The following is a 15,562-nucleotide window of genomic DNA, read 5'->3' as shown; positions in this document are numbered from 1 at the left end:
ATGTTTGCTGAAGTGCTGGACAGAGATACAATAATGAGAGTCTGAAGGCAACAGTGAAGCATGATGGTGGAGGTTTCCTGCATGTTTGTGCTGCATTTGATGGTGCAGGCAGATACTTCATATTTTCGAATATTGATTTGACTTGACTTTTCATTTTCTTGACTTTTCAATGATAAAAATAAATTATTCTGTTCTGCGCACACACACACACACACACACACACACACACACACACACACACACACACACACACACACACACACACAGAATCAGTGAATCCATTGTAATCTGCTGTGTTCCAACAGAACGAAGTTTATTTCCTCCACAACACAGAAGAACTTTTTCTTTTGTTTCATAAACACAGTGCAAAGGAAAAAGGCTGGTCTGGTACTTGGTAATACGTGTGGCTTAGGAATATTCATCCCACTTCTGATTGGTCAGGTGTTGATCAGGTTTATCTAACAGCAAGGTTTCTTGTTTCTATGGCAACAGCTTGTATGAGAAAGGAGTCTCCAGTTTCAGCGATTTGTGAGAGTTGGAGGTAAAGCTGACACTGTTGAGGTTTTTTCGGTATCAGATGTGTGGAAAGAGAGAGAGAGAGAGCGAGAGAGAGAGAGAGAGAGAGAGAGAGAATTTTTGAAACTTAAAAATGATCTTTTTTTCCACTGAATGATAAATTTGATTGGAAAAGGATATAAGTTATGGTGTTAACAGAAGCAATGTAGTAGAGCGTGTGGTGTGGGTAGAAGAGAAGTTGGTGTGGTAAAGAGGAGTTGGTGTGGTAAAGAGAAGTTGATGTGGTAAAGAGAAGTTGGTGTGGTAAAGAGGAGTTGGTGTGGGTTAAAGAAGAGTTAGTGTGGTAAAAGATGAGTTGGTGTGGTAAAGAGAAGTTGTTGTTGGTTAAAGAAGAGTTGGTGTGGTAAAAGATGAGTTGGTGTGGTACAGAAGAGTTGGTGTGGTAAAGAGAAGTTGGTGTGGTAAAGAGAAGTTGGTGTGGGTAAAAGAGGAGTTGGTGTGGTAAAGAGGAGTTGTGTGGTAAAGAGGAGTTGTGTGGTAAAGAGTAGTTGTGTGGTAAAGAGGAGTTGTGTGGTAAAGAGGAGTTGGTGTGGTAAAGATGAGTTGGTGTGGTAAAGAGAAGTAAAATGTATGCTTATTTGCCCTTTTGCGTTCGTTTGTTTTTTCAGCCTGGAAATTTTGTTCACGTCCACTGAAGGCAACAAATATCTGAATCCTGATCTGTCACCATGACAACCAACCCCTTTCCCATTTAGGCGCCCAAGGACCCCCCCTGCCCCATTACCCCCTCCACCCTCTGTACAGTAGCAGTGCTCAGGAAACACATTTGTGACTGAGAAAGAAAACAGGAAATGACAAAACACAAGCACTCAGTTACCGTGATCACATGACCATGCCCTGCAGTCCACCTGCTGCTTTCTGAAACAAACTTCACTATTGTCCTTCATGCATAAACAAAAACAGAACCCAGAACTCAGGTGAATGAGAAAGAGAGAACAAGCATCATGCAACTGAAACATCATGTCCACTTCCGGTTCATCCGGCTGCTTCTTGTCCAGGGAGGAAACAAGGCTCCGTGTTGTACAGGGTGTAAAGATCAGGTCTGCTCTTTTTCCTCATGTCTTGTCACCTGGAGTCACGTGGAGGTAAACGAGTGCACCGAGGCTCCACGCGGACAACAACATCAGCAGCAGCAGCAACAGCTGGATCTTTTAGCCCTCACTGGGTTTCCTGAGCCACTGGAAGAAACGCTCTCTGTACTGCTGGTGCCATTTCACATTGCCCTGGACGACCTCCAGCGCTCGAGAGAACGCAGACGCAGATGCAGACGCCCCGGCAGCACTCGTCTGGAGGAAGTCCTTCAGCTGGGTAAAACAAAAGGGGTGAGGAGAGGAAGGGAGGGAGGGAGGGAGGAAGAAAGAAAGAAAGAAAGAAAGAAGGAAAAAAGAAAAGAATGAAAGAAAGAGAACAGAGGTAAAACAGAAGAAAGGAACAGAAAAGGTAGGGAAAAGGAAGGAAACAAAAGAAGCAAGAAGGAGGGGTAAAAAGTAAAGAGAAATCTTGAATCTATTCACAAACCTTATGACAAAACTATTTAAATGTGGTGAAGGTGAAGAGAAATGTGTGTTTGTGTGTGTGTGTGTGTGTGTGTACTTATGTGTGTGCGTGAGTGTGTGTGTATACGCTTCTTCTTCACCTCATCGAGTTCTCTCCGTGTATTGAGAAACTCCGTCACTCCGCTGATCAACTTGGAGTTTAGAAATAAAGCCTCGCCGAACCTGCACAGGACAAGAGTCAGTCACAATACACACACACACACACACACACACACACACACACACACACACACACACACCTGGAGTTCAGCTCGTTCCACTTCTCCCTAAAGTATCTCCAGGCTAAATGGCGAGCATGTGGGTTGCGTCCGATGTGGATGATGATGTCGATCACGTCCTGATCCGGCACCAGGTCCGAGTTCAGAGACGCGTTTAGCAGCCTGGAGAACACAAGCAGCAGTGATTTTATTCACACACACACACACACACACACACACACACACACACACACACACACACACACACACACACACACACACACACACTTATTTTAATTTAAAATGTAACACACAATTATTACACTCAGAATATCACTCGATCACAGCACAACACCTTCTCCAGCTTTCCTTCATTTATTAACCTTGAAAGGGAGGGAGGGAGGAGGAAGGAAGGAAGGAAGGAAGGAAGGAAGGAAGGAAGGAAGGAAGGGTCAAGGAAGGAAGGAATGAAGGAAGAAAGGAATTAAGGAAGGAAGTGAGGAAGGAAACTCATGGAGGGTGGGAAGAAAGAAAGGAAAGATGAAAAGAAAATATGAAAGAGAGAGGGGAGAAAGGAAGGAAGGAAGGAAAGCATGGTAGAGAGAGAGAAATAAGAGGAGAAAGGAAGGAAAGAGAGGGATGAATTGGAAATATATAAGTATGAAAGGAGGAGAGAGGGTAAGGTAAAAGGGAAGTGAGACGGTAACAACAGCGATGGAAGGAAGGGATCTACGGAAAAGAGCTAGGAAGGAAAAGATAGAGGAAGGGAAGAAAGTAAGAATAGATGGAACTATGGAAGGGAGGGAAGAAAGGAAGGAAAGTATGAAAAGAAAGTGGGAAGTAGGAAGGAAAGGAAGGATGTAAGGGACGACGGGAGGTAGGGTAGAAAGGAAGGAATGAGAGAAGTATCGATGAAACGATGAAAAGATGGAGATGAGATATGAGCAGAGGAAGAACCTGTGGATGGAAGAAAGGGAAACATTGAAGTAAGAATAAAAAAAGAAGATTGGGTAGAGGGGAGGTATGAAAAAGAAAGGATAGAAGGAAAGGAAAGTAGAAAGCAAGAAATGATAGAAGTAAGGAAGAATAAAACAGAGTGAAAGGTGTAAGAATGTAATGAGATGTGAGGAGATGAAAGGGAAGGAAGGAGAACCTGTGGAGTAGGAAGGTGTTGTCGCTGCAGGTCAGGGCCTCCAGCAGGACCTTCTTCTCTGAGATGGAGCTGGACGAGTGAAACTTCATCCACATGAACTCCCACACGTCTTCGTCCATTAGAGACACGCCCGTGCAGTACACCACATCACGCAAGCTCGGGGGAATCCTGCACAAGGGGGAGGGGCTTTCTGTATTACATCATAGAATACACCACACCCAGAACTCAGAACTGTAATATATTTCAGTGTTTTATTTTACTTATGCAAATGATAATCTGCTAGCTAATTTATTTGCTTTAGCTGTTAGCATGCAAGCTGAATAATTTATATTTAAAACTAAATAAATGCAATGCCTCAAGCACTTTGAGCTCCTAACCAATTAAATCTCAAGCAGATGATAATAAATCTAATCGAGAGACCATGCTAGGCTAGTTAGATAGCTAATATTAATACCAATACTCCATTCCAAGATACACACAGTGTATGCAGGGGGGAGACAGGAGGACACACGGGGGGGTCAGGAGAACACAGAAAGAGTTTGGCCGAAGCCAGAGATCACAAAAGAAACAGGCGTAGGCAAGAAAACATTGAAAGCAGTTAAAAGCAGAAGAGCAAAGATGGAGACATTGGGAGACAGGAGAGCACAGAAGGGTGTTAAGAAAGGCAGAAGAACACAAGGAAGGCATGAGGAGCAAAGAAAAAGCAGGAGGTGGCAGATAAATGCAGAAGCAAGAAGATGTATAAGGAAGCAGACAGAAAAATGGCTACACGGAGCAGGCAGCAAGGTGCAAAAGGAAGCAGAAGAAAGCATGAAAAGGCAGGAATAGGCAGAGGGAGGCAGCAGGATAGAGAAGGAAGTAGCAAAATGCAAATGGGGAGGCACTGTAATGTAAGAAAAGGCAAGGGGAGGCAGGAGGAGGCAGGACAATGTAGGAGGATACAGGAGGAATCAAAAGAAGGAAGGGCAATATAGGAGGAGACAGTATATTGTAGGAGGAGGCAGAGTAATGCAGAAAGAGGCAGGGTAATGCAGAAGGAGACAGTATATTGTAGGAGGAGGTGAAGTATTGCAGGAGGGGCAGGGAAATGCAGGAGGGGCAGGATATTGTAGAAGGAGGCAGAGTAATGTAGGAGGAGGCAAGGTATTGCAGGAGGAGGCAGAGCAATGTAGGAGTAAGGGAAATGCAGGAAGAGGCAGGAGGAGGCAGGGAAATGTAGGAAAAGGCAGAGAAATGCAGGAGGAGGCAGAGGAAGGCAGGAGGAGAAGGATAATGTAGGAGGAGGCAGGGTAATGCAGGGGAGGCAGGGTAATGAAGAAGGAGGCAGAATATTGTAGAAGGAGGCAGGGTAATGTAGTAGGAGTTAGGGAAGGCAGGAGGAGGCAGGGTAATACAGGAAGGGGCAGGAGGCAGGATCATTTTGGAGGAGGCAGGGTAATGCAGGGTAATGAAGGAAGAGGCAGGGTAATATAGTAGGAGGCAGGGGAAGGCCATAGGACACAGGGATCTGCAGCAAGAGGCAAGGGAAAATAGGAGGAGGCAGCGTAATGCAGGAAGAGGCGGGGTGGGGGCAGGAGGCAGGAGGAGGCAGGGAATGTAGGAAGAAAATATGGGAGGAGGCAGGAAATGCAGGAGGCAGGATATTGTAGAAGGAGGCAGGGTAATGCAGGGTAATAAAGGAGGAGGCAGGGTAATTCATTGTAATGAAGGTGGAGGCACTGTAATTCAGGGTAATGGAGGAGGCAGGGTAATTCAGGGTAATGAAGGAGGAGGCAGGGTAATTCAGGAGGAGGCAGGATAATGTAGGAAGAGGCAAGATATTGTTGGAGGATGGAGGTTAATGTGGGAAGAGGCAGTGTAATATAGCAGGAGGCAGGGGAAGGCTTTAGGAGACAGGGTACTGCAGCAAGAGGCAAGGGAAAGTAGGAGGAGGCAGGGTAATGCAGGAAGAGGTGGGGGGGGGCAAGAGGAGGCAGGAGGAAGCTGGGGAATGTAGGAAGAGGCAGGAGGAGGCAGCAGGACACAAAACGGGGAAGGAGTATGATCATTAGGGATAAACTTTTGAAACAAACATTTGGGCACTCAATGCATTCATTCTTTTATACAATTCATATCCACTTTATTTCTGTAAAGCTGCTTTGAGACCATGTTCACTGTCAACAAATAAAAATGAATTGAATTGATTGAAACTGAACTGAAGAAGGCAGAAAGAAGCAGCTTTTTCAGCAGCATAGGACTTTCCACTGAGATGCTGCTGTTGATGAAACTCAGGGACATGTTTAATGATAAACTGTAGATTTGATCAGGATTTCGACATGGAGCTCATATCTAACACCATTACAGTGTGTGTGTGTGTGTGTGTGTGTGTGTGTGTGTGTGTGTGTTTGTGTTTGTGTTTGTTTATTAGGATGTTCAGGGAAAAAGCTATTTAATGAACAAACAGGTGTTGCCATGGAAACCTGGCAGGCGGCAGGGACAGAGTGAGAGTTTGTGTGATTAGTGTCTGATTACTGAGAGAGATTCATTGATCAGATCTCGGCATTTAAACACACACACACACACACACACACACACACACACACACACACACACACACACACGTTTAGAACAGACTTTGTGGGAAAAATGACACTTAACTGATGGAAAGTTTCTGTGCATGTGTGTGTGTGTGTGTGTGTGTGTGTGTGTGTGTGTGTGAGAGACCTGCACCTGTTCTTGTTGCTGGAGATCCACTCGGAGACGAGGGACATGGCCTGTCGGTGACAGTGCTTATTCCCAAAACTACACGCCAACATGATCACCTCCCTCTGGAGCTCACTGAAGGAGGAAGAGAAAAAAGAAGTGAAAGAGGAAGTGACGGAGAAAAGAAAAAGAGGATGTAAAGGAGGAAAAGTAAAAAAAAGAAGAAGAAATAAAGGAGGATGTAAATGAGTAAAAGATGAAAAAAATGAGAATGTGAAAGAGGAAGAAAAGAAGGAACAAGAAAAAGGAAAGAGAAAGTTAAAGAGGAAGTAAAGGAGGAAAAGGAGGAGGGAGTGAAAGAGGGAGTAAAGGTGAGAAAGAGAAAGTGAAACAAGAAGATAAACAGGAAGAAAGAGAAATAGAGGAAGGATTAGATAAAGAAAGAGAAGTAAACCAAAATAAAGATAAAAAAAGAAAAGAGACAAATGATGAGAAACGGTGGAGAAGAGATAAACACACACACACACACACACACACACACACACACACACTCACTTGGTATGAAAGCTGGCCTGCTTGAAGGAATCGCCTGATTTCACTCTCGGCCAGTCCAGCTTATGATACTTCAGTTCCACCTGCTTTAACACATAACTCTGATTACACACACACACACACACACACACACACACACACACACACACACACACACACACACACACACACAGATTAATCAGCAGGAAGGACAAAGCTGTTGGTTATCAAATGCACAATTTACATTGTGTGCCTCATGCGTCCATGCATGAGTGTGTGTGTGTGAGAGAGAGAGCGCGAGTGTGTATGTGTGTGAGAGAGTGAATGTGTGTGAGAGAGAGCGAGTGTGTGTGTGTCTGTGTGTGTGTGTGTGTGTGTGCCACAGCAGGTAATGTTATGGCTAATTTAGCTCCACTTGTCTCCTTCACGCTCTTTCACTGAGACGAGGGAACAATTAAAATTATATTATAATTACATCCTGATACGAGGCAATTCAAATGGAACAAACACACACACACACACACACACACACACACACACACACACACACACACAGAGCTTCACCTACACTAAAGAGACTGTAGTCCTCGGTGCGGTCCAGCAGTTTGTCCAGCTGGTACAGCGCTCTGCTCGCAGCATGCCAGGGCAGGAACTCGTCCTCCTTCGACAGATAACAGATGATCTGCAGTGGGAGGTTCTGAGGGAGATCACCAGCCCTGCACACACACACACACACACACACACACACACACACACACACACACACACACACACAAACACCTATATACTTATATATATTTACATATACAGTAACTACGATGTATTAATGCTGAATGTTTCACTCTTCTTCTCGTCGTGTTTAAGAACAAAATGGCAGCTGTTTGCTCCTGATAGCTTCATTTCATGCTCAGCTTCATCTCTGACAGACATGTGGAATTCAGAACGTTTATACACACACACACACACACACACACACACACACACACACACACACACACACACACACAGCTCGTGTTGTGTATTTCTTAATCTTTCCATCGTTACACTGTTTATAGCGATGTGTGAAGCTATATTTCAGAGTGCTGGAAAGTGGCTTGTGGTGTAAATGCTCTGTCCTGTTCAAACTGCACAAATCTGTAGAACATCAGAGGAACCCAGGATGAAATCCTTAGAGGAAAGATTAAATCCGGCCCAGTGACACCAAGAGCAACAGATCAAACCCGAAGAAACGTTTCAGCTCCTCTTCGAGCTTAATCTAAAAGCCAGACACTTCGTCTGGAAGCTCAGATAACTCACTATGTCTTCTCTCTGGCTCTCCACAACTGCTGGCTTTTCAGAGACTCTGAGTGAGAAGATAATAGGAGGTGTGGAGCAAACTGCAGGAGCAACTGTGTGTGGGTGTGTGTGTCACCCACACCCTCAGCCCATTCTCACCTTCAAACTCACAGTTAACCTCAACCTCATTCTTAACCCTAAGCTCAGTCACCATCTCACCCTCAAACTTACATTCACTCTCAACATCAACCTCAACCTCTTTACCCTCAACCTCTTTACCCTCAACCTCTTTACCTCAACCTCAACCTCTTTACCCTCAACCTCTTTACCCCTTAACCTCAACCTCTTTACCCTCAACCTTAACCTCTTTACCCTCAACCTCTTTACCCTCAACCTCAACCTCTTTACCCTCAACCTCTTTACCCTCAACCTCAACCTCTTTACCCTCAACCTCTTTACCCTCAACCTCTTTACCCCTTAACCTCAACCTCTTTACCCTCAACCTCTTTACCCTTAACCTCAACATCTTTACCCCTTAACCTCAACCTCTTTACCCTCAACCTTAAACTCAGGACCATCCTCAGCTCACACTCAACACTGCTGCCTCACTCTCAACCCTCTCAGCCCCATTCTCACCCTCAGAAAGAGAGAGAAAAGAGAGAAGGAAGAGAAAAATAAGTAAGAAAGAAGTAAAGAAAGAAAGGAAGGAAGGAAGAAATGAACAGCAGAACAGATCCCTGCACTCGTCCATTCATCTCACTTTCTCTCTTAGTTTTGTTTCTCTCTCACTTTGTTTTCGTTCGGCACAATGTAGAGCTGCAGCCCGGGCCTCGTCTCCACACAAGTGTCAGTGTGTCAGTGTGTGTTTGTCTTCACTCATCGCAGAACAGAACAGAGCAGAGCAGAACAGAACAGTACAGAAGAGAGCAGAACAGAGCAGAACAGAACAATACAGAAAAGAGCAGAACAGAGCAGAGCAGAGCAGAGCAGAGCAGAACAGAAGAGAGCAGAAGAGAGCAGAGCAGAACAGAGCAGCATCCATCAGTCCTGAAGCTTCTTCTCTTTACTGACACTGCTCAGAGTTTGAAGACGTCTCACTCTACTCACCTGGCCAGGGTAAAGATATCATCCATCAGACCTGCTCGATTCTCCACCGAGATGATCTGCAATGATCACACACACACACACACACACACACACACACACACACACACACACACACACACACACACAGAAAGTGAGCAGAGAAAGAGGATAAATGAGTGCAGCAGCTGGTTTTACACACACGCACACACACACACACACACGCACGCACACACGCACACACACACGCACACACGCACGCACACACGCACACACGCACACACGCACACACACACACACACACACACACATAGGAGGAAGTGGGGGAGAGGGAAAGAAGGAACTGCGTACTGTGGGGTTGATCAGCAGCTGCTGGATCAGGAGCCTCCAGTTGTGGAGGTCGTAGTTCACCCTGAAGTAGCCCGTCTGATTGATGTTGCCTAGCAACCATGTCTCCTCATCTATACGTCCCACTCGGTGCGTCTCTATAAATAAACGAGAAGACAAAATGTGGAGGGAAAGATCAGATTTAATCACTCCATCACTGTATCACTTCATCACTCCATCACTGTATCACTCTATTAATACATCACTTTATCACTCTATTAAAACATCACTCCATCACTGTATCATTTCATCACTCTGTCACTGTATCATTCCATCACTCTATTAAAACATCACTCCATCACTGTATCACTCCATCACTCTATTAATACATCACTCCATCACTGTATCATTCCATCACTCTGTCACTGTATCATTCCATCACTCTATTAAAACATCACTCCATCACTGTATCATTCCATCACTCTTTTAAACCATCACTCCATCACTGTATCACTCCATCACTCTATTAATACATCACTCCATCACTGTATCACTCCATCACTCTATTAATACATCACTCCATCACTGTATCACTTTATCACTCCATCACTGTATCACTCTATTAATACATCACTATATCACTCTATTAATACATCACTTTATCACTCTATTAATGCATCACTTCATCACTCTCTCACTCTATTAAAACATCACTCCATCAATGTATCATTCCATCACTCTATTGAAACATCACTATCACTGTATCATTCCATCACTCTTTTAAACCATCACTCCATCACTGTATCATTCCATAACTGTATCACTCCATCACTGTATCACTCTATTAATCCATCACTCCATCATTCCATCACTGTATCACTCTGTCACTTCGTCACTACATTACTCTATCACTCTATTAATGCATCACTTCATTACTGTATCACTTCATCAATCGATTAATACATCACTCCATCACTGTATCACTCCATCACATCACCATATCACTCCACCATTTGTTAATATATAAATCATGCCATTGGTTATTTTTCTCAATCAATTCTTTACCAGTTCATTTACATCACCCAATCACTCCATCACTGCAATCATTCACCTATTCCTCCTCATCACTCAGTCACTCCATCACTCATTCTTTTTCATCACTCCATTCATATTAATGCCCGATTTAGTTTTTTAAAGAAGCACAGAGCTTCTGAGCTGCACGAAGAAGACTTATTACGGTTCTCCACAAAGCATCAGAGCTTCCCAATAAAAACTCATCCAGGTTCTCCAGAGATCCACAGAGCTTCAGATGTGAGCAATGAGTGTTTGTACGATATAGAGAAGAGACCTGATTTAGAGATGGTTAGAGGAGATTCTGGGAACTTGGAGACACAGAAGGGAACCTTCTCAGCAGGAACCTAATAAGAATATCAGATCAGGGTCTTCAGTGGAACTGCTGTGTCCCTCAGAGAAACCGTAAATCACATATCTAACCACTCGTGCTGGAGCACAGTGGGGTTAAAGAGTTAACCATGATGCATGTGTGTGTGTGTGTGTGTGTGTGTGTGTGTGTGTGTGTGTGTGTGAGATGGAGCTACCTGTTTTGTTAGAGATCCAGATGAGAGACTCAGACCATGTGCCACTGGAGTTTCCCAAAGCGAGGTTCAGCGGGATCTGCCACTGCAAACTGATACACACCATAACACACACACACACACACACACACACACACACACGAACAGAAGGAAAGAATGAATACAAAGTAAAATAGACCTATTTTTATTCAGAAAGCTATAACGGAGGGAAAATTGTGGAGAGAATAAATTTGTGTATGTTGTAGCTCCAAAACACACACACACACACACACACACACACACACACACACACACACACACACACACACACACACACACACACAGCATTAATCAAACACTCGTGTTCTGCTGTCTGCCACCACACATTCTGTGCAAAACAAAGAGCCGGCGCTGAGTCATCAACATCGTTAGCGCAGAATAATAAAAACCCTGCAGCTATGTGTCCTTTGTCCTCCTGCGATCAGACCACCCTGTGTGTGTGTGTGTGTGTGTGTGTGTGTGTCTGTGTGTGTCTGTGTGTGTCTGAGAGACGCTGGAGATCTTCCACGGGGCCATCTTAATCGGACCTTACCAACTCATTGAGCCATTTCTCCACCTTCTGTGATTCCTTCTTCAGCTTTTCCAGCTTCTCAACCATCTCCATAATGTTCCTGTTATATCATCTCTATCTTCTAGTGATGCATGGGAGAACAATAATAGATGTTGGAGTTTGGTTTCACTATGTAAATTCTATAATCAGGCTTCACCATGTACCCTCTCCAAATGGCCTTCACCATGTACAGTACCTTCTCCATCTGGGCTTCCCCATATACTTCTCTAACCAGGCTTCACTATGTACCATCTGTAATTAAGCTTGTGCACCACGCACCTTCTCCAACTGGCCATCACCATGTACCTTCTCTAATCAGGCTTCACCATGCACCTTCTCCAACTTGCCTTCACCATGTACCTTCTCTGATCAGGCTTCACCATGCACCTTCTCCAACTGGCCTTCACCATGTACCTTCTCTGATCAGGCTTCACCATACACCTTCTCCAACTGGCCTTCACCATGTACCTTCTCTGATCAGGCTTCACCATGCACCTTCTCCAACTGGCCTTCACCATGTACCTTCTCTAATCAGGCTTCACCATGCACTTTCTTCAACTGGCCTTCACCATGTACCTTCAGTAAACAGGTTTCACCATATACCGTCACTTCACAATGCACCATCACTTCACCATATCCCTTCTCGTATCGAGCTTCACCATGCACCTTCTCCACCTGGCCATGTACCTTCTCTAATCAGGCTTCACCATGCACCTTCTTCAACTGTCTTCACCATGTACCGTCAGTAATCAGGTTTCACCATATACCGTCACTTCACCATATCCCTTCTCTAATCAAGCTTCACCATGTACCTTCTCTAAATTGGCTTCACCATGTACCTTGTAGAATCATGTTATCCAGGGGTTTCTCGCAAGCTCTTATGGTTATCCTGCGTCCAACAGAATGCTAGTGTAGTTATGCAACTCTGAATAAACTCCAGCACCGATCCAACAGGAATTCAGCAAGATCTCGGCAAGAAGCTTCTGATGCATCTGATACTACGTCACGCCTTTACTTCCTGACATTGTGCGAGGTATCCTCCTGGTGTGCGAAAACACAACCCCACAGTTACGCATGTAGCCTACCTGGTTTCATCATCTGTTCACGAAAGAACCTCCAGAAGATTTTTTACTCTTACTCTCTCTCTGAGTTCCTCCCTGTTTCTCTCTCTAACAGAAGAGTTCGGAGGATAATGAGGTCCTCAGGGAGGCTGCGGAAGATCCTGCATGACCACCCGGACCACCTGAAGACACTTGGGGTATATTTATAAAGCTCCTGGTACCTCGAGCTGCTCAGGAACTCACCGTGAATGAGAAGAACCAGAGACAAACTACATTACGATGCAATTTTGTCCAGTATGAATGAGCAATTCTCCTTTATTACTCTCTTATTAGTGTGTGTGTGTGTGTGTGTGTGTGTGTGTGTGTGTGTGTGTGTGTGTGTAAGTGTGTTCAATAATCACACACTGATTGTACACTTGTTCAGGCTAAATTCCTGGTTGGAGCGAGCAGAAAAAAGCCGAAAGCCTCAGCAGCAGCACCTTCAGAGGTGAGAGACAGGAAAAGAAAAGTCAAACTTGGACAAGTCTGAGGAGAAATTGCTAATGATGAAAGAAAAGACAGAAACAGAGTGTGTGTGTGTGTGTGTGTGTGTGTGTGTGTGTGTGTGTGTGTGAATCACAGCAGCTGAGCACTGGTTCCTCAGGACAGTTCAGCAGACACATTGCATCAACTTGTTCCTGGTGTCCCGAAGGGTGGGGGATACATTATAATCATGAGTCAGATACATCATAATCATGAGATGAGATCCAACTTCGCTCACTAGTACACCCGAGCAGTTGAGAGGTAAAGTGGTGATCATTGATACAAGTGCGACTGGAATCCACAACCTTCTGGTCAGCAGGACTGTAAGAAAAGACAAATAGGGAGATGAGATCCAGGACCACATAAGACAAGATCCAGCACAGCAAGAGATAAGATCCAGCACACTGAGAGACAGCACAGAGAGAAATTAACTTTAAGACAGGGAGAGATAAGATCCATATCAATAAGAGCCAAGATCAAGGACAGACAAATTCCAGAAGAGCCATGAGAGAACATCACATGAGAGCCACGGTAGAACCATCACAGGGGAGCAATGAGAGAACTATCACAGAAGAGCCATGTGAGAACCATTACAGGTGAACAATTAGAGAAATATCTTAGGAGGCTCATTAGAAAACCATCACAGGAGAGCCATGAGAGAACCATCACAGGAGAGCCATGAGAGAACCATCACAGGAGAGCCACAAGAAAACCATCACAGGAGAGCCATGAGAGAACCATCACAGGAGCGCCATGCGAAAACTATCACAGGAGAGCCACAAGAGAACCATCACAGGAGAGCTATGAGAAAAGCATTACAGCATCACTCCAACCTCAGAAGGGGAAAATATTCAATGCCGGATGCCACAATCTCCACTGGCCTTCAACCTCTGAGTGAACTGCAATTGTGATAAGTGCATTTTATATTAGAGTCACACACACACACACACACACACACACACACACACACACACACACACACACACACACACACACACACACACACACTGTTCAATACCTATTCAATAACTATTCATATCTCTACAAAATCAGCACCCACACACTCACACTCACACTCACATACACACACACACACACACACACACACACACACACACACACACACACTCCATCACATTACCATTCCGAGTGTGCTGCAGTCTGCTGCCAGCATTTGAGCTTAAATAAGACCTAAAGACTTTTTGAGGAGCTCCTGAATTATTCATGAGACCATTAATAAGGGCTAACGCTAACGCTAATGTGTCTGCAGCAGCAGTAGGTCCATTCCTCCTCCCCACACGCACAGACACACACACACACACACACACACACACTGCAGGATTCCAGAGGTCATCTAAAGGGAACTTGGAAACCACCCAGAACTCATGGATGCTGAGGCAGATTTCCCATGAAGAGCTTAAACATACCTGAGATGATTTGGAGAAGGTTTCACTAAGAAACCAGGATGGTACTTATGGTCTGATACTGTACACTATTCGGACCTGTACCTCTTGTTGAAGAGCTGATGGTGGTGGATCTTGGCGTCCTTGTCGTACAGGAAGTGCTCCTGGCTGATGGTGAGTGTGTTCTCCAGGCTCTGGTTCCTGGTGATGGTGACCACAGGGTAGCCCATCTGCAGAGTCCAGCCGTCCATTACTTCCTTTATGTTGAGGTCCTTCCCTTCCATCCGCATGGCCTGGAGCACAAAACAAGACACAGTAAATGCTGATGTTCCCTCAGTAACCGTCTGATCCTAATTGGGATCACATTTAACTTATCTCCACACACACACACACACACACACACACACACACACACACACACACACAAACCTTCACACCTGTTATCACTAATGCTCCTCACATGAAGATACGAGAACCTTAGAGACTGAATGCAGGTGGAGATGTTCTCCACAGTAACGAGTCACACAGGACTCTAAACTCAATGCTGGTGTTAACGCTCAGTGATACCGAACATCTGCTCCTCTTCTCGCCCACGTGAACATGGCTGATGGAGCTGATGGCTGCTCCTGGTGCTTCCTGTTTCCTCAAACAGAATGACTCGAGTGAAGGTCACATGATGCCTAGAAAGAAACGACTCACAGCGGTGAATCAGGAGACGCGTCTGAGGAAACAGTAACAGGACAAGGATTTCATAAAGTTCATGTGGCTCACATCAATCAACCAGCAGTCGACCCAGTGGTACAGATGTGACAGATGTGATAGAACAGGAAGTGTGTGGAGGCTCTGCAGTAATAACGTCAATGCAGCAGGAATTCAAGATCACCCCGAGTCTCTCAGATTAGAGGTGAACCTGCAGCTGTCTGATCTGTCTACATGTCCCGCTGTGGTTAATGTGGTGAGGGACATCTGCTGATCTTCTCGCACACAAACGGAGAGAGAAACATGAGTGCAG

General features: G+C 44.9%; 1 protein-coding gene across 2 annotated transcripts in view; it reads right to left on the bottom strand.

The window, feature by feature from the left end:
• Positions 1-289: 289 nt before the first annotated feature.
• The window catches only part of LOC124400994 (thyrotropin-releasing hormone-degrading ectoenzyme-like), a 46,055-nt gene continuing 30,782 nt past the window's right edge, over positions 290-15,562 (bottom strand). For both annotated transcript variants that reach the window (XM_046872856.1, XM_046872857.1), the window contains exons 10-20: positions 14,656-14,843; positions 10,979-11,067; positions 9,405-9,538; positions 9,078-9,133; positions 7,264-7,411; positions 6,720-6,817; positions 6,192-6,299; positions 3,483-3,650; positions 2,372-2,512; positions 2,213-2,294; positions 290-1,880 (exon numbers count right to left, since the gene is read on the bottom strand). In XM_046872856.1, coding sequence (XP_046728812.1) covers positions 1,728-1,880; positions 2,213-2,294; positions 2,372-2,512; positions 3,483-3,650; positions 6,192-6,299; positions 6,720-6,817; positions 7,264-7,411; positions 9,078-9,133; positions 9,405-9,538; positions 10,979-11,067; positions 14,656-14,843 — 1,365 coding nt within the window. In that variant the 3' untranslated portion in view covers positions 290-1,727. The remainder of the gene's footprint in view (positions 1,881-2,212; positions 2,295-2,371; positions 2,513-3,482; positions 3,651-6,191; positions 6,300-6,719; positions 6,818-7,263; positions 7,412-9,077; positions 9,134-9,404; positions 9,539-10,978; positions 11,068-14,655; positions 14,844-15,562) is intronic.

The sequence above is a fragment of the Silurus meridionalis genome, chromosome 18 (genome assembly GCF_014805685.1).
Source record: "Silurus meridionalis isolate SWU-2019-XX chromosome 18, ASM1480568v1, whole genome shotgun sequence".
In the NCBI taxonomy this organism is placed as follows: domain Eukaryota; kingdom Metazoa; phylum Chordata; class Actinopteri; order Siluriformes; family Siluridae; genus Silurus; species Silurus meridionalis.
The sequence above is the reverse complement of the archived record's forward strand: the minus strand, read 5'-3'. Positions and strand labels throughout refer to the sequence as shown.